The sequence below is a fragment of the Pteropus vampyrus genome, unplaced genomic scaffold (assembly GCF_000151845.1).
Source record: "Pteropus vampyrus isolate Shadow unplaced genomic scaffold, Pvam_2.0 Scaffold541, whole genome shotgun sequence".
NCBI lineage: Eukaryota > Metazoa > Chordata > Mammalia > Chiroptera > Pteropodidae > Pteropus > Pteropus vampyrus.
Window position 1 is genome coordinate 1,599,140 of NW_011889322.1, and position 19,475 is coordinate 1,618,614.

Sequence of the window (19,475 nt, forward strand, 5' to 3'; positions counted from 1 at the left end):
TACTGTTTAATAAGAATTCAAAATACCCGTTTATTTTATACTATAATTTCTCGACAGTACATTTTGTTACAAGGCATTGAGTTAGAAAGGAAGGGAAAAAGGAGTCATCTGTGTGTCACTAAAACATTCAAATGCTGCTGTAATGTCTTTAATCTTCTCCCTGCTCTCTCCAGTTTACTATTTACATATTGCAAACTGATAAACTAATCACAATTTAGTCCTCATCCTTTACACAGCTACTTCTAATAACAGAATTCAGTAAGTTGGTCAGATACAAAACCACCGCCTTGAAAAATAGTTTTCCTATTTACCAAAAAATAGAAAATTACGTTAACGAAAACCAAAACTGTAAGATACCTAGAAATAGGCCTAACAAGAAATATTCTAAAGACTCGAGTGAAGAAAATAAAGTTTCACTGAGATAGAATTAAATTAACCAAATATAGAAGCATGTCACATTATTATTTGCTGACCACTATATTTCCAGCACCTAGAACAGTATTTGACACTTACTTAATAGACACTCAAGACCTTTCTTGAATGGGATGAGTCAACACCACAAAGATTTCAAGTGTACCAAATAATCTAAAATCTTAATTGATTCTCAATTAAAATCAACCCAAGAGACTCTTAGTAGACTTTGTTCAATTCGCCTATCATATTTTTAAAAATCATAAGTGGGTAAAATATCAAAAGTATTAACATATGTTTTAAGTTGTCCTTGAGTGATTCTCAACGCATTCTAAGCACCTGTTGAGCAAACATTAATGATGGTCAAACAGCTTGAACAATATTTCACAAAAGCCTAAATCCAGTTCCTGAAATCAGCAGTCCTCAAAGCAGTCACACCAAGACCTGTTCAGGGGGTCTAAATTAATTCAAAGGGTCAAAACCATTTTCAAGATAATACCAAGAGACTTTTATATTAGCCTTCTCATTCTCATTTTCTCTGAACTGACAGTGGAGTCTCCCAGAGGCCACATATGTGACACTGCTACAGACTGAATGCACAAGCAGGTGAAAATCAAGCTATCGTCTACTAAGCCAGACAGAAAGGAAGTATGCAAAAATGTTTAACACCACTCTTTTCATTTTTTGAAAATGAATATTTAATGTTATTAATATGTAATGTTTTTTAATTAATATTTTAAGACCACTTGTTTAATTTGTAATATGGTTAAGTATCGATAGTTATAAGCCACATACACAAAAACCTTTTGGGGTTCCTTAGCAATTTAATAATGTACAGGATCCTAGGACCAAAAAGTCTGAGAATTGCTATTTTAACCTAACCACTGACATTCAATTCCTCAGTTAAACAATGCTTTGCCTGCCTTATAGATAAATTGCAAGACTAGCATAAGCTTAGGATAAGTATAAAAGCACAACTGGTGAGCAAGTAACATTAAAAGCAGCTGCATCAGCTCCCCAGAGATCACCGGCGTAGTATATGCTAATAACTCAAGTTTATCATCTTATTCATTTATAACAAATTAGGCCTTTTTGCCTCCTTCCACATATCAATTTCCTAAAGTATCACTGTAAAAACATGGTAAGCCAAGAAAATACTCAGATCATGCACTTTTCTTTTCTGGTCTAAAGTATACATATAGAGATTTTTTTAAATTAATTCAAATATATACCAATGAGAAATAAATTCCTTTGTTGAATTACACTATTTGGACTATTTGTCACTTGGACCACTCCCTGTCTGGGAATCTTTGAAGTACCTGCCATACTCATGGCTCCTTCTGGACAGGTTCCTTGAGCAGATCACCATGTTTCCTATCAGAGGGGAAGGACCACACTACCCTGACTGACCAGGATGAATGTCTGACACCAGGGCAATCATCTAACCGTTAGGCAGCAATCTCAGAGAGCCAGAACTCCAAAAGAGGGAGTTGCCAGTAATGAGAGGAGTCTTATCCGTAGCTAAAAGCAAAGAATAGTGGAGTCACTACTCTGGCTCACCACTGGTGTAGAGAATCACAGCAACAAATCTGATACTGAAGCTACCCCAGGAAACTTTCTAGTTCCTGAATGACATCCCCACCTCCATAATATCTGACACTGGGATAGGTGAAATAATTATCTTCCTTCCTTCTACATCCTTGGGGGAGGTAATTAATCCCATTAAGATAACACACCAGATTCCTTCTAACCTGAAAAATATAACTACCATACTTAGGGGATCCTAACAAAAAAAGAACCAGAATGAAGAATTGGAGGCTGACTAGATAGTCCAGACCTTTCTTCTCTGCACACATCAATGAGAACCTCCATCACACTGTGTAAATGAAAAAAGGACATCACTAGAGCACACAAGCTCCCATAAGGTCCCATTATGTAAACTGATAACTGAAAAGGTTTTAGAAAGAAATGAAAATAGTGGCCTTATGTTCTGTATGATATGTAAATATTAAATCTTATCCCTCATCTCGAGAGTTTCCCCAAATGAAAAGTCAGGGAAATTTGCTGAATAAACACACTATTATAACCTCATTCTCAGAAATACACAAGCTGGAACAAAATTCTACAATTTAGTCTTTAAACAAAAGTCAGTCACGGATATCACAAGACATATGCTATCTGAATAAAACCAGATGCTCAGATTAAATAAAACGTAATTTTAAATGAACACTAAAAAATTAAAATAAAGGTTAATTACATATAAGGCTAAGAGGATTGAAACAGTGAAGTATTTTATGTCCTTTCCAATAGGACACTTTTTTCTGAAAAGTGGCTCAGGGCCTTGTCTTAACAGATAAATAGCTGCTCATTTCTCACCCAGTTCCACCTGGCGAGAAACATGCTAGGCTGACAATAGCTTAGAAAGGAAGGGGAGGTGAGATGACGTAAAATTTTTAAAAGTGGAGATCTTTGTACTAGAGGAAAACCAGATAAATCTCATTTTACACAAGCAAGAATATTAATCCTGAAATAGGACTTTCTCCTAGACTTTCTTCTCAGTCTGTGCTTCTGTTCCTTTTACAAACATTCAGTTCCAGGCCACCACAATAAAGCAAATGTCAGAACAAAGCAAGTCACATGAACTTTCTGGTTTCCAAGCATATAAAAAAGTTATGTTTACACTATACTGTGGCCCATTAAGTGTACAACAGCATTATATCTAAAAAAAAAAAAAAAAAATACATAACTTAATTTAAAAATATTTCATTGCTAAAAAATGCTAACCATCAACTGGGCCATTAGGAAATCAATCTTTTTGTGTCCTACCTTCAATGTGTAAAAAACAGCAGTACCTGAGAATCACAATGAGGTCTGCCTTGTTAAAACTAACTCACAAAGCAGTGAAACGTCCCTGCTCCTCACTCCAACATCTTATGTGAGATGACAGAGGAAAAAGGCCAAGCAGCTCTGAGCAAAGTGGGCCCTCTGCAAAATCCTAGGATTTCTTGGGTACAATCTGAAAGGCATTCAAGCAAAGGAGTCCATGAAACATTAAAAAAAAAATGTGATATGAGAAAGGAAACATTTTTCAATTTTGTTGCCACCGCGTTCCCATCAATAAGACCCAAAAATAAAGACTACAGATCAATCTGAGCCAGGTAAAAAAAAAAAACAGTAGTATTACATCTACCCTACCAAACCAATCATTTAACAACAGGCTCCTGTGTTTGCAATATAAACTTTATATCATCCATGAAAATCTTTATGAATCGGTTAGAAACACACTTCTCTTGAAATACACAGACAAGAATGAATCTCTCTCCTCTGAATAGCTTTTCCACTGTGAAAGAGCCTGAAAAGTAAAAACTAATAACATACACGTACTTTTTAATTTAAAGAACAGACTTCTGTAATTCTAAACCAAACGAACCAATTGTTAAATTTTTTTTATAAGACAATCAGTGAAATTAGAAAATTGACTGGATACTTGATACTATTTAAGAAATCACTGCTCATATTCTTTAGCCTTGATGGTGGCATTCTGGTTGTGCTTTATGCTGTTTCCGCGGCTGTGTTCTTCCTCAAGTATTATCTTTCAGATAAACCTGAAGGATTTACACATGAAAGGACTCTAGATTTGCTTTAAAATATCTAACAGGTGAATGAAACAGGATTTGTCATGTAATAACAATGACTGAAGCAGGATAATTGGTACAAGAAGCTTTATTATACTCATTTATATTTGGTATACAGTTGAAGAAAAAAATTCCTTACTCATCAAAACATCCTGTCAAAAGTAGATAAATTTTTGTCCCATTAAATCATCCAGAATTCTGCTTTTTTAATTTGGTTTGATTAACAGTAAGCTTTATTCTTCAAACCAATTAACTTCCTCTAGTAAACCTGTAAATGAAATACAAGACTTACCTTGGTGTCTTTTAATTTCACTCATCAGCTAGATGAGTGCCAGGTGAGGAAACAATCCAGGATTCCAATTTATAATGAGTAATCTTATTCTAACTTCAAAATCACATATCCGTTTTGAGTCAGAATGAACTATCACAGGTTTGGGGTTTGGTTTTGTTTTGTTTTATCTTACTCTCCCCGCTAGTATTTAAACTAAGTTTGGTCAGTGGTGTACGAATGTGAAAAGTAACAGATGTTCACGCCAGGAAGTAAACTCTTTCAATGAGAAGAGTAAAAGACTCAATCGAATGTGACACACAGAAAAGCTCCTAAAATCTCAGGGTATGACCCCACACACATCCTTATACTCCCGCCCCCCAGCCCCACACGAAAACCTTTTAAGTGAATAGAAAGGAAAGACCCGGGTTGGTTTGTTCCATGTCCTCCTCCTTTATTAGGGGAGGTGCTAGAGAGCACAGAAATCGCCAAAAGGCCGGAAGGAGAGCGAAAAGCAAGTAGTCTGGACAGTCAGTCCTTAAATAATTCAGAGCAGTACCCAAATCAGATGAAGTTAAGAGGGAGTTAGATGCTAAACGCCTCCAACACACCTGAGCAGCTCAGAGAGTGAAAAAACCTGGCTGTAAGTACAGATGATTCCAACTCCCTTCTCTCTCCAAATATTCACCGGTACCAAAGCGTAAAGAGACCTCTTCCTGACCCTCACCAATTGTAGCGCCACAAAAACCACCCCCACAAGCCCAGACCACGCTGGGAGCCCCTCCCCGCGAGGCAGGGAACCCCAAAACCATTGCTCCACTTCTCAGGCCGGAGACCCCTCCTTTTCGGGCCGGGCGAAGGTGAGCGGTGGGACTGAGTCTCGGCTGGGAGAACTCGTCTGCGCCGAGGCCCTCTGCGCTCGCCCGCAACTGGGTCTCAGATCTGCGCCTCCCACTCTGGGCCCAGGCCCGGTGCCCCACGCGGCCGGCCTCGAGCCTTGACCCGGGTTCACCCCGCGCAGGCGAGACCCTCGCGACCCACAGAGCCGCGCCGGCCGCCGCCGTGTGGACCCAGCCGCTGGCTACCTGTCTTCGCTCTTGTTTTTCTGTTTCTTCCCCATCGCGTAACAGCGGCGCTCGGGGCCCCAGCCCTTCTAATCCGTCTCTCACAGACCCACTGTCCGCCGGCCGACTTTGATCTCCGTTCGGCTCTGTTCGCCCCGCGCTGCCGCCTCTCGCACCCGGCTCTCCACAGACCCGCGCACTGGGACAGAGCACATATGGTGTGAGCTCTCAGTGCGCAAGCGCACCGCCCGGCCGCCTCGGCGTGGGGACGCAGGGCGCGGCTCATCGAGAGCTGCTCTTCGGGTAGAGCGTCTCCAGTTGTCTCGCCTGCGAAGGCGAGAGCCCTAGCGCCCCCTTCGCGCAAGCGCCCGCCACGCACCGCGCGGGTTTCCAGGTTCTAGAACCGAGGTGGACAATGAGGCTGAATTCCTCCACTTGGGCTTTGCCCGGTCCGGGAATGTAGACTAGGGGAACTGGAGCTCGGTCAGAGTTAGGCAGGCCTTGAGCTTCCCTTCCACCGTTAACCTGGTTTTTTCCAAAGGAAATACATCCAGGACAAAATTGGGTCTCTCAATAAGATCCATGCATTAGGAAGTATATTGAGCCACTAAAAAATTAAAACGAAGACACAGTCATTGCCCCCATAATAGGTCTTAATGTTGAAGAGAGCAAGTTCGAAAAACCTATGTCGGGGAAGTCACGAGGGAACCTACGACGGTGATGAAAATGTCCTCTATCTGGATCTGGTTAGCTATATGTCACTCTACAACATTTTTAAAAGGAATATATTTAATAAACAGGATGGATACGAAGTTGGACTGTCACTGCAAAACAGGAGAGTAGCTATCTCGTTTCTGACGTAATATTACGTGTACCGAGGCTCAGAGCCTAAGAGAGCCAGACAATTCCAGGCTGAGCACTAAGAAACTACGCCTCCCAGAATACTTTGCTCCCGCGCCCTCTGGGCGGTTTACCCGGTGGGAGGCAGAGAACCGGAAACCTTGGGCTCCCCGCAGCTCGGGGGAAGGCGCAGGCGCTTAGGCTTTCGCCGCACGCCCCACCGCCTGTCCTCTCACATTCTTGGGCGTCGCAAGCTGTATCGCGTAAAGGGCCTCAGCCAAAGAGGAGGCGGAAGTGACGGCCGGTTGGCTGACAGTCGCAGCTGCTGCGAGGCTGAAGCCGAAGTGGACTATTCTTCTGGAGCTGCTGGTCCGTCACTTCTCAGGTATCACCGAGAGCTCAGGTGAGGCAGAGGTGGTGTGGAAAAACCGGCCACCGCATGCCGGTGCTAATGGACACATCGCCGCTCGACATCCGGCCGGGGCGGGGGAGGGGCGCGGCCCAGGTGCCGGCTGTGCAGCGGAGGCGGCTTTGGCGCATGCGCCTCGGGAGGCTTGGAAGTCGGGGCCACCTGAACTCTGCCCTCATCTGTCCCGGCGGGCTCAGGGTGTGGTGAGGATACTTTTGAGAAGGTAACTGGGGTGCAGCTAGGACGGAGGCCTCTTGGTTGTTTTGGAGGGTACACATTGGGGGATCGGGGAAATGGTTAGGTAATTTGAGGATAAATCCCTTGCCGCCATTCCAGTTGAACTGAAAAAGGAATTAGAGACTTGTGGTTTGAAGAATGGGAAGTTATCAGGATCACTAAACCACCTTTTCTCCCCTTTCCGAATGCGGTGAACACTACCACCTGCCCCCAGAGCAGTTCTTGTTAATCGATTCTGCTCCCAGTTACCCTTCCCAGCATTAAATTCTGAGCTTATCCTATGAAACTCCAGGGATGAGCATCCGCTGTGCCCGGATAAGAACAAGTCTGATATGCAAGTCAGGGTCGAATACCCAATTCTCTGCCTCATTCACCCCAAATAGAGAGGATCACAATCTCACTGATAGTTTTCTTGGAAAGTAGGGAGTGTGAAATTCTTTTACAATATTTAAAATACAAGTCTTTTAAAATTTTATAGCATTTATGAGGAACTTACAATTTGGTTCTTTCAAGATTAACAATCTTTTTTGAGCACCTGCTGTGTCCTAGGCACTGCTAGCTCTGGGGATACAAAGATAAAATCAAGTGTCCATTTCAACTTTCTATCCTGTGAAGAAAAAGGAATCAGAAGTGAAGTTTGGAAAACTATTTTTTCTTTTTTTTCTTTTTAATTTTTAATTGAGTTTATTGGGGTAACATTGATTAATACAATTATATAATTTTCAGGTGTACATTATCATTTGACATCTGTATATTCTGTTGTTTACCACTCAAAGTCCGGTTTCTTTCAACTACCATATATTTGATCCCCTTTACTCACTTCACCCTCCCCCTAAACCCTATATTTGATCCCCTCTACCCTATTTACCTCTCCCCTCTCCCCCACCCCACTAGTAACCACTAGTCTATATTCTATGTCCATGAGTCTCTGTTTGTCCTGCTCATTTGTTGCTTTTAGGTTTATATCCCACATATAAGTGATATCGTGTGATTTTCAACTTTTTTTATCTGGCTTCTTTCACTTAGCATGATTATCTCAAGGTCCATCCATGTTGTTGCAAATGGCAGCATTTCATCTCTTCTTATGGCTGAGTAATATTCCATTGTATATATGTACCACAGCTTCTTTAGCCAATCATCTATCGTAGGACACTTCGGTAGCTTCCATGTCCTGGCCACTGTGAATAATGCTGCTATGAACATCAGTGTGCAAATATCTTTTCAGATATGGGTTTTCAAGTCTTTGGGATAAATACCCAGGAGAGGGATTGCTGGATCATATGGTAGGTCAATCCTTAGTTTTTTGAGGAACTTCCATATTGTATTCCATATGGCTGTACCAATTTGCAGTTCCACCAGCAGTGTATGAGGGTTCCTTTTTCTCCGCATCCTCTCCAGCATTCATTACTTGTCTTGTTGATTATAGCCATTCTAACAGGTGTGAGATGGTATCTCATTGTGGTTTTGATGTGCAATTCCCTAATAGCTAGCGATGTTGAGCAACTTTTCATATATTTGTAGGCCATTTGTATGTCCTCTAGAGAGAATTGTCTGTTCAGGTCCTCTGCCCATTTTTTAATTGGATGGATCATTTGGAAAACTATTTTTTTCAGTTCAGCATATAGAGGTCTTCGTGGACCAGGCTATGTGTCGGAAGCCGAGTGGATGATGAGTTCACAATTTATTCAGATTTTTTTTTTTTTTTTTGTAATGCCTACAGCACCTGATCTTCCTAGGTGGTCTCCCATCCAAATACTAACCAGGCCCGACCCTGCTTAGCTTCCGAGATCAGACTGGATTGGGCTTGTTCAGGGTGGCATGGCCATAGACCTATTCAGATTTTTTTAAAGTACTTTATTAGTATTTGCAAATATATCATAATTGGGATGCAACAGCCTCCTACTTTGACAGGCAAATTATAAGTCATATTTCTGTGGTAATAACCCAGGATTAAATATAAAATTGCCGTCTGATTACATTTTTTTAAAAAGATGTAATTGAGATAGTTCTTTCTAATAGGAATTTTTTTTTTTAACTCTTACATAAAAGAGTGACGGAAAATCAATATTCTTTTTAATAGAGTGTTGCATTGTTTTACATCAAAGTTAAGAATGCTGAGTGTCAGAAAATCAATACCAATATCAATTTCTGTGGCCTCATAGATTTTGTTATGTAATGGGAGAACAAGAGTGGAAACTAAACCTTAGGGAACACCAGGAGCCATTCTTTACATAAATTGGACTGTCTTGGGAGTTTAAAAAAACAAGACAAAAAACTGAAGCAGAGACCATGAAAAACATGTCTCTGCTCAACTCTGTTCTGTACTGAAGCAGCGTTTGGTATGTATGTTAGACATTATCATTGTTCACAGTCACTTCTGCTTTGCCTCCCTTTCATTTGGTGAAAAACACTGATTGTCACTATATATCACAAATATAACTCCAACCACTCATTTCTCTCTGCTGATGGTTTTAAAGACTTTTCTTTGCTTTAGAACAGTAAAACACAAACTAAATCAGGAGCAGCTAAACTTTGCTCTAATTAGTTTTTGAGTGGTGTGACTATAATTTACTGAAACGTAAATTTTAAAACACTAAAGAAAAATTCTTAAGCCTCACATAAAGTGTTTGGTTGTTGGCAGCACACTTTATGGACTACAAATTACACATTTGCTAGAATTTTTGAAAATAAGAGATAAAATCGTACTTATTGTTGGTACTCTTTAACTTTGTAAATCATCTCCCCAGCAGCAAGACTGAACTGTACCACTTAGAAGAATGGAAGCTAATGCATCTGTCGACATGTTTTCAAAAGTCCTGGAGAATCAATTGCTTCAGACTACCAAACTAGTGGAAGAACATTTAGATTCTGAACTTCAGAAACTGGATCAGATGGACGAGGATGAATTGGAACGCCTCAAAGAAAAGAGACTCGAGGCACTAAGGAAAGCTCAGCAGCAGAAACAAGTAACCTCTCTGCCCTGCTTTCTGAAATTGCTTTAACAGTATGCGCCTAACAATTTGTATACACACGTGTGATAGTTACATTTCAGTCCTCATTTTTAAGGATTTTTGAACTCAAAGTACCTATCACTTCAAAATTTACCTGGAAAGAAGTTAGTTTTAAAGATACATTCAAAATTAGCCTGATTAACGTGTAAACCTATAGTCAAGCAAAAGAAATATCTGCCCAAGGTCATTTTCTGAGCTTGAATTTGTGTGGTTAAGGAGAGAGTGGACCAAAAGGGCACTGACAGCAATAGGAGTCAGTGGTTTCCCTTTCCGGTGCTAGTGATGCCTTTCAGAATTTAGCTGTGCTCAGAGCAAATGAGATAAAAGCTGTTCAGGCAGTTTACATTGAAGAAGTTGTTGCAGGCAATTCCATTGTGACGTTTAATTATTATGTGGCGTATTCAAAAGAATACAGGCTGGGTTACAGGAGAAAAGTGGCCACAGCAAAATCCTTTTTGGCCTCTTAGAATATGAGTGTGGAAAGACTCGTAGTTGAAGAATCTGATCACAATAAATCGGGTTAAAGTCTGTAAATCGAATTATGATCAAAAAGTGTTTCCATAGGTTTAAGTTGAAAAGCATTATCACCCATTCTGGTTCCTCTTCAGTGTCTAAAACACGAGCTTTAACTTTTCTGAAGAGATAGTTTTTGTGCTGCTATAGCACCACCTCTTTAATAATGTCTATACCCTCACCATTTAGAAGAATTGCTACAAAAGGAAAGAATCTTTTGTAATGTGACTGAGTTCCAGGTTTTATATTTTTTGAGTTTTCCGAAACTGTGTGTGTGTGGTTTTGAAAATCAGGCTCCTTTTCTTAATATAAGGCCTATAAATGGGATTCTGCTACAAACTCGTTTCATGATCACAGTTCAGTACACCATGAATTACTAATGCTTAACTGAAAAAAAGTAACTAGAATATATTTGTAGAAAGTCTGTATCCACCTGATTTGCAGTGAGGAACATACATTAATAAATGAAGTTGTCAGCAGTTAAAAACAATAGTCTGAGTATTAATAATTAAAAACCAATTAAGGTGGGCAGCCTTTGGGCCTTTTTTAAATCAATACACAAATCAGTTTTAAATTGTCATGGAGTAACTGAGTCTTATTTTAGAGCTTTCATTGCGTTTCAGCATATCTTTTTCATTAAAACATTTTCTGAGGAAGTAGGCAAGAAGCCTTAATGGTTTTTGCAGCTCTTCTTTTTGAAAAAGTAGCGTAGCTTGTATAGGAATTTTGATTTTCTAATCCATGAGGGTATCAGGTAAAGGTACAGTGAAAGAAGCACATATTCGGCCTATGTTAATCAATAGTCCTCAGTCAGCCAAGCACCCTCCTTCTGTTATGGCAGATGTAGATGTAGGCCTTAGGTAGGGAGCAGAAGGACAAGGTGAGAAGTAGCAAGAACCCACCAGAGGCTTGGGTGGTAGTAGCCGCTGAGAACCAGACACTGCCCTGCTGCCAGGTGTTAAGTAGGCTCAGGCTACATTGTGATCTGTGCCCTTCCTGCTTGATCACATCCACACGTACCTGTGGAGCACACACTTCATGGAGGGAACCACCCGAACAGCACAGGGCTATGCTGAGTGACCTGGGAGAGGTGCCGTGTGTCGGTGAGGTTCAGAGCGGGCTGGCCTCCCTCTAAGGAACTGGGGCAGGTTCAGGTCTTTCAGCCTGTTAAACACATGAGAATAAATAATGAAAAGAAATAGCAACTTCTTAAACAAAAATACTCTTTTCTTAAGGACAGATGTCATTAGCCAGTCAAAAAAGGTATCATGAAATGTCACATGTCACTAAGGAGTTGTATTTGAGAGTTTAAACTGTTTATAGAAGCTTTACCAAGGAAATGTCACATAAGGAGAAGATACCTAGGCCTTCTGTGAGTGTCAACTTAGTGCGAGCCAGTGTGAAGTGGAAACCAAAACCACTTCACACTGGCCCAGAGGAGGAAAGGACATGGCGCTCCTGCCCCTTTCTAATTGGGCCACTTCCTGAGGGCTGCAGTCAGACATCTGACATGTTTTGAAAGGACATGGAGGAATTAGACTATGTTCTCTGAACGAGGACAGCCAGAAGATTAAGAAGGCTAGATACTGTTTCATGCAAGAAACTCTCAAGGGAAATGGAAATTTTAGTGTGGAGAAGGGAGGACATGGGCAAGTTACAACATTTGAAGGGCTAACATGTGAAAGAGAGATTAGAACTTTTCTCTCTAATCTTGGATCCAAGCTGGGACCAGAGCTATAGAGAGATTGCACTTCAGCATGAGAAAACCTTTCTAGAAATTAGGTAGTACATATACAAATGCTCTTTTAAGCACCTGTGCCAGATACTTCTGTAGTTACCTTCATGTTTTCTTATTTTCACAACTACTCGATGAGATAGTTGCTTTATGATGTCCACTTTATAGATGAGGAAACAGACTCAGAGAAGTTATTAGAATCCATAGCCTTGTAAGTGGTAGAACAATTAGTCAAGCTCATGCCTTCTGCCAGCAGGCCCAGTGCTCCGAAAAAGGAAACAGGCTTCCATTTGAGGTGATAAGTGTCTTGCCACAGGGAAGGCTCCAGGGGCTCAGGCCTGTCAGGTGTGGTTGAAAAGGGTCCATACGTTGGTTTGAGAAGCTGGAGTAGTTGGACTCCTGAGAGCTTTATTTTTGGACACCATGTGAGTGGACAGCTTTTTCTTCCTAAGATACTCCCTACTGGTTGCCCGTATAGAAGAGGTCTCTGCCTCTCTAAGGTCATAAAGAGCAAATAGGCTCCCAAGCTTCAGAGCTGCAGTAATCTCCCCCACCAACCCCACTGGCTGACTGGCTTTATCTCATGAGCATTATTTTTAAAACCTCTGTAGTAACTTGGACTAAATGCTTCTGATTTTAATAGTTTGAGTGCAAAGAAATGTTTGTTTCCATTCTAAGTCTCTTGAGTCTTAAGTTTTCAAAGTTCTAAGAAAACATGTTTTAAGTTACCAAGACAGATAATTGTCTTAAATACGAGCCATGTTGTGGAGATGGTCACTGCCCACAGATTGTTTTTGTACTGACATCGGGAACCTAGGAAAGTAAATCAACTAAAATGAATTCATTTCTCTACAAAGTAAAATCGACTTCATTACAAAGTATTGTGGTGATTTGAACACAAACTGCAAAGTGGTACTAAAAGAGATACCTGAAATGTATAATATTTCCCTTTTCTTCATATTAGGAATGGCTTTCAAAAGGACATGGGGAATATAGAGAAATCCCTAGTGAGAGGGACTTTTTTCAAGAAGTCAAGGAGAGTAAAAAAGTGGTTTGCCATTTCTACAGAGACTCCACATTCAGGTAACTTCATTTCCTTCATTGACTTTTTTTAAACATAGTGAGATATTTGAAGTGAGGTATATTGACTTAATAGAGAAATTAAGAATAAATGAACATATTAAAAATTAAGAATGTTTCCATAGAAGTGGCTGTTTTCTGAATTGTATTTCATTAACTTTAAAAACATCTTAGAAATGGACATGTAAATGTTTTATCGATGTAACAAAAATTATTTATATTTTTTTCCCCACTATTATGATATAGCCAGGGAGACAATAGCTTGGCCAGGCCTTTCACCAGAAGCATAGATGGAACTGCCAGGCTTGGCTAGAGGGAGAAAAAAGTGATCTCTTAAACCAACTGAGGTCTGCAAACCTCTCTACGGAGGTAGATCCCTTGTAAAATGAATCAGCCCCAGAAGAAGTTATATCTTAAACCAAAGGACACAAGTCTTTTTAAAAAAATTTTTTTTGATCAATATCTAGTGTTTAAAAATTGAAAAATACTTCATTTTTTTATAATTTAGATTTTAGGTTTTTTAAAAAATTAGCAAACTCTATAGAAACTGACCTAGAATTCAGTGTGAAAGCACTTTGCAGATGCAGCGTAGCGCTGCCCTTTGATGGCCTTCCACTCCAGTGGACGGCCTCCGTCAGTCATTGTCATCTCAGCCCTGCCGCCTTCTCTCACTTCCACAGCCTGCCTGGCCCGTGTTGCAGCCTCACCACCCAACAACTTGGTCTTTAACACCTTTCATGGATTCACTGGCTGAGACTTAGTAAGAAAATAAAAATGAAAAAACACTGAGATGGTGAAACCATCTCCTGTAGGGGAAAGTACGGGAAGGGATTAGGAAGGTAAAGGGTAACAAAGAAGCCCTCTGCCATTGTGCCACACAGTCATCTCCCATGGGCACACATTCCTTAAGTGCCACCCTCTGACGTACACAAAGAGGTGATACAGTGATATCAGTCCGTAAGATTGATATTATTTGTTCACTTGTTTATTAGATGTCCTCACCCACTAGATCATTAGTTTTATAAGGGCGGAGAGTTTGCCTGTACTGTGGGCCATTGTGTTCCAGATTTCTGGCCCTGGTGCAGCAGTGGCTGACATGTCGTAGGAGCTCAGTAAATGTATTTGATGGATGCATAAACAGTGCAGCATCAGGAGTACTGACCTTCAAACAAAACTGAATAATCAAAATTTAAATCATTAATTTCTATCTCTCAAAGTTGTCAGTACATAATAGGCTGCATACTTTCATGTATAAAATACTAGAACATTCATAGTGACCCACTGAGGTAAATAGGGATAAATCCTATGTTTCCTGTGTGGAGAACAAGACTCGGAAGGATTAAGTGACTCATCTAATGACACTCAGTTACTAAATGATAAGAGGTTTTAAGCCTAATGCAATTTTAACTATACCATGACTGCTGCTTCTGTATTTTAAAAAATATATTGACAAATGGTATGTTGCCTTATTAAAAATAGGTTCCAGGAGTTGATTTATGTACAAATATTCAAGAACATATTTCTCCAATAACAGTTCAGTTATTTGTTTTGAGCTTCATTCAGACACTATTGAATAATTTGTTCTCTCCTCCAATTTTCACTGAAATCTTGCTACACCGTGTGAGTGATCTCTGAAAAGACACATTTATAGGGAAAGAGGCACAGCATCCAGGTTACAAGAAACTCACTGGGCCCAAACCCCATTCAGACAAAACCACACCAAGAAGTTCCCCCAGCACCAAGTAGAACAACTCCGAAGCATCTGTTGTCCTAGTCGTCAGAGTAGTGGTTCTCCACGTCAATGGGCATGAGAATCACCCGTCTGTTTCCCAGCTCACTCCCAGGAATTTCAATTCATCTATATATTTTTAAAGTTGGTTGTAATGAATACCAATGGTTAAGAACTATTGCTCAAAAATTATTACAGCAGTCTGTTCCAGAAACACTAGAGGATTGACCAGTTTAAAATACATCCTTCTTTAAAGGAAATATCACTTTCATTTGCCTCTTCAGTAAGGTGGCTTACTGAAGGTTACCTCTGGAATGGAAAGGAATTTTCCATTCCTTTAATCCATAATGACCGTATTTACAGCTCTTAACCTCACTGTGCTTCTCGCTGACAGCTGCACAGCTAGAGGAGGTCCTTAGGGGACCATCCAGCCTTTCCTCATGACTTCCAGATATTGCTCCATGTGCACATTCTCAGTTCTGAGAAGTCTCTTCTGAGTCCTGTCAAGTCACCCTTCACGCTCCCTGCATGAGATACCAAGAAACGTGTGAGAGAAATGACAGTGATTTTTTTTTGTTCTAACCATGAACAGAACTCCCTGACCCACTTACAACTTATTGCACATATTGCATATTTTGGTTTTTATGAATACCATTGGAGCAAATCTGACTTTCTAGAATGCTAGATGGTTTTTCTGCCTCTTATAATCGGGTAGCTTGACGTGCGAAGTGGATGTGTGGTCAACCAACACAAGCACAGATTGGCTGCTGAATTATGAGACTTAGAAAAACTATGAAATTAGATGTGCCTTAATGATATTCATTTTAAAAAGGAAATCTGTGGTTTTAGCTTTTGATTTTCTATATGTTGTTATTTACAGATGTAAAATCCTAGACCGACATTTGGTGATACTGTCCAAGAAGCATCTTGAGACCAAATTTTTGAAGTTAAATGTGGAAAAGGCACCTTTCCTTTGTGAGAGGCTGCGCATCAAAGTCATCCCCACACTAGCCCTGGTGAAGGATGGAAAGACACAAGATCACATCGTTGGGTTCACAGACCTAGGAAATACAGATGACTTCACCACAGAAACTTTAGAATGGAGGCTCGGGTGTTCTGACATCCTTAACTACAGGTAACTTCTAACAGGACAATGGATTTATTTTAACTCACATGTGCAGTTGATTTATTTAGAGAGAATTTTTTTATGTTAGCATTTATTTTATGGAAATAAAATCTTTTGGCTGAATTGTAGAAAAACTTTCACAAAAGAAAAGCTTATTTTTTAAAATGTATATCATTAGCATGATATAACAACAGAAATTGGAGTTGTGAATAAGATTCAGTCTTGTAGTACACCTAGCTATGAAAGTTTTCAACCTTACAGACCCTGTTGACTCTAATTCTGTATTGATCTGGAAACACAAATGACACTCCAGAATTAACTCTCCCCTGATTATTTAAATTGATAATGACCTATTTTCAAACATTAGATTTTTAATGTAGATATTCTCATCTCCCTTGTAGAATCTGATAAAATATATAGAATCTCATTTCCATGCTTAGCTTAAATTACTTAATACGGGAACAGTCTCAGTCTGAAAACAATCTAAAATCCAACTTCCTATTGTCATTCATCTCTTTGGCCACTTCAGACAAATAATTTATCTGATTCCACAAACTAGAGTATATCTTGTCTTTCGTGCCTCTTTTCAATTTGCAAGAATAACAGGTAAAACTGCAGTTGTCATTCGACAGTCATAGTGCCTTTCAATAAATAGAGTTCTCTCATCTTTTTACTCCCCTTCCCCCTTTTCTCTAAATCTCTCCTACACATGCCTGAATCATTCCTACATCATGGAAGTTGATTTTGGAGTTTTGGTGTTATTTTCTTAATATTAAATACAATATTAATGTTTATTAAATAAAATTTTTTGAAATGATTTCAAACTTTAAACAAGTTGGAAAACAATACACAGAATGCTCACGTACCCTTCAGCTATATTCCCCAATTTTACACATTTATCATTTTCTAGATACTTATACAATTTTTTTCAGAACCATTTGAGTGGAAGTTATAAATATGTTAGACCTTTATTCTTAAATATTTTTGTGTGTGTTTTCTAAGAACAAAGACATTTTCTTACATAACCACAGTACAATTAAAACAGGAACTATTATGTAATTTAAAGACCTTATTCACATTCTGCCATTGTCCCAATATTGTCCTCCATATCAAAAAAACATGTTGAATATAGTTAATATGTGTTTAATTTCTATTAACCTGTAACAGCTGTTACTCTGTCTTTGTTTTTCAATACTCTGATGTTTTTGAAGAGTATAAGCTAGGTATTTTATAGAACCTTCCCCAATTTGGGTTTGTCTAATGTTTCAAGATTAGATTTGGATTATGCATTTTTTTCACGGGTATAATATGGAAGTGATGTGTTCTTCCTTCTTAGAGCAACATATCAGGAGGCACATGGTGGTTTGTCTCATTTCTGGTGGTGCTACTGAGCATTGGTTAACCAGTTGTCTACCAGACCAAATGGTGATTTAAGGAAGAACTTTTCCATATCTCACATTAACTTATTTTTTATTTATTCATATTAGAATGGATTATAGTATATTGTTATTATTATTTATTTGAAAGCTCAAATTGCCCCAGGTTTGGCCAGTGAGAGCCCCTTTCATGCTGGCTTCTATGTCCTATGGGCATGGCCCTGTAATTGCTTGAGCACTTTCTTTCTGATACTGATAAGATGTTTTAGGGTTAATCATGTTGTACTCTCCCTAGAATTGGCTGTGTCTCCAAGAGGCCATGATTCCTTTCAGTGGCAAATGATAATTCAAAACCAAGATGTAGATGCTAAGAATATTCTCAGATATTTTTGAAAGAAGAAATTATCTTATTTCTTAGGCATCATTGTAAATAGTTTCATATCGATTCTGGGTTAATGATAATGAATTCTATGAGTTTGGATGATATCTGTAGAATTCTAAACATTAAAAGAGTTAAACAGGATCAAACCAGTTATAACAGACTATCAAAAATAGAGCACCATTTTTCTGTCATTCTCATAGTGAAAAGCATTTAATACGGGTTCAGCATATCCAAAACACATGAAAAAAAAACCTTTAATTTCCTTCTATGCTTTTCAGTCAGAAATTCTGTTAGCATATCCTATGAAATGTTAGTAAGTAATTAACAATAAAAGAAAATAAAACATTGATCTAAAACATTTAGTTGTACAAAATAAGGTTTACCACCATTAACTGTCAATATGAGTAATATACCTCTTCCTTGACACCAACATTTTAAAGAAAATTTTACTCTATTCCATATGGTACAGTGAGGAAGAAAGAGATTTTTTGCAGTTTAGTATACCAGCTCTACTAAATCAAGGATAAATTCTTTTCATATTTTCTTTGTTTTTAGTGGAAATTTAATGGAGCCACCATTTCAGAGCCAAAAGAAATTTGGAACAAACTTCACAAAGTGGGAAAAGAAAACTATCCGAGGAAAGAAATATGATTCGGACTCTGATGATGATTAGAGATCAGTTATAATTCTTTGTAAATTGTCTTTTTATTTCTGCTCACTTTAGAATTAGATGTGTTTTCTAAATTCTGTTGATTTCAATGCATTGGTCATCTAGTGCTCATATTCTGGAGTTTTACACACATCACACAGAAAGACATCTTTAATATTTTCTGTGTGGAGCTCATGTTTAAGTTGAGGAAAACTTCTGTGTTCTTAAATGATCTGGAAAGGGTCTGGATTCTCTATTTTTGCGATTGATTTTTATTGCAATATGATTTTTATGTCTTTATACCATTCACAATTGTGTTTTTAATCTACTGGATTGGAAATAGAAATTCAACAAACTATTCCAGGACTAATTCTCACACATTATTTATTTTATACAACAGGTCAAGTAACATTTACATGGCACTTGTAAATGAATTATGAAAAACACTCTTCACTTCTGGAATATATTTAAATAACTATTAAAGAGCTGCTTATTTATTTTGTGTGCTGCATGTCGTTGAGTCAGCTGATGACAGGAGAAAGCTTTCCCATTGTGAACATAGTGCCTTATTTAAAGGGTCCTGACTGCTTGTATTTTGAGACATGCATTAAAAAAAATCAGGAAGCACTTGGAATGGTAGCATGAGAAGGTCTACAGACTCAGTGAAACAACCGTAACTGGTAAATTTTATTTTTTAAAGTCCCTGGAAATTGTCATAAGAGCATACAGCAAACAAAAACATTTATTCAAGAAAATACTAAATCTTGGTGGAATAGTGAGTCTCTGGCATTTGAGCTGTAACCCTGCACCCTTTCTCCCCACAGGCCTCATCCTCGGCCTACAGTTTCTCCCTAGGGGGAGCAGACGGTCACATTTCTCATCCACCCAGGCCCCACTTGTGGGGAAAGCACGACCCCAGGAATGGCAGACCAAGAACACTGTTTCCTGATCACTGTTACCCTTGTTTACACATAACTTCATTAAGGTTAATAGTTAACTTACTCAGAAGC

The 19,475-nt window shown here is 39.1% G+C and overlaps 2 protein-coding genes and 1 pseudogene across 7 annotated transcripts in view; 1 reads left to right on the forward strand and 2 right to left on the reverse strand.

Moving 5' to 3' along the window:
- The window catches only part of EIF5B (eukaryotic translation initiation factor 5B), a 71,156-nt gene extending 65,542 nt beyond the window's left edge, over nucleotides 1–5,614 (reverse strand). The window contains exon 1 of the mRNA XM_011383757.2: nucleotides 5,400–5,614. Within this exon, the coding sequence (XP_011382059.1) occupies nucleotides 5,400–5,434 (35 nt within the window). The 5' untranslated portion in view covers nucleotides 5,435–5,614. The remainder of the gene's footprint in view (nucleotides 1–5,399) is intronic.
- A 757-nt stretch (nucleotides 5,615–6,371) lies between these two features.
- Nucleotides 6,372–18,962, forward strand: TXNDC9 (thioredoxin domain containing 9). 6 transcript variants are annotated; one of them, XM_023525213.1, is made up of 5 exons: nucleotides 6,372–6,603; nucleotides 9,612–9,830; nucleotides 13,088–13,206; nucleotides 15,813–16,067; nucleotides 18,372–18,962. In XM_023525213.1, the coding sequence occupies exons 2-5, from the start codon at nucleotides 9,642–9,644 to the stop codon at nucleotides 18,487–18,489; spliced, it is 681 nt and encodes a 226-aa protein (XP_023380981.1). In that variant the 5' UTR covers nucleotides 6,372–6,603; nucleotides 9,612–9,641; the 3' UTR covers nucleotides 18,490–18,962. The 6 variants fall into 6 exon arrangements, with proteins under 6 accessions (XP_023380981.1, XP_023380983.1, XP_011382060.1 ...); XM_023525215.1 differs by having other exon boundaries at nucleotides 9,615–9,830; XM_011383758.2 differs by having other exon boundaries at nucleotides 6,374–6,621.
- Nucleotides 8,576–8,694, reverse strand: LOC111733236 (annotated as a pseudogene).
- Nucleotides 18,963–19,475: the final 513 nt, after the last annotated feature.

Coding starts and splice junctions, on each gene's coding strand:
- TXNDC9 (XM_023525213.1), top strand. CDS start 9,642: ATGGAAGCTAATGCATCTGTCGACATGTTTTCAAAAGTCCTGGAGAAT. Junction 9,831..13,087: donor AAGCTCAGCAGCAGAAACAA/GTAACCTCTCTG, acceptor TCTTCATATTAG/GAATGGCTTTCAAAAGGACA. Junction 13,207..15,812: donor TACAGAGACTCCACATTCAG/GTAACTTCATTT, acceptor TGTTATTTACAG/ATGTAAAATCCTAGACCGAC.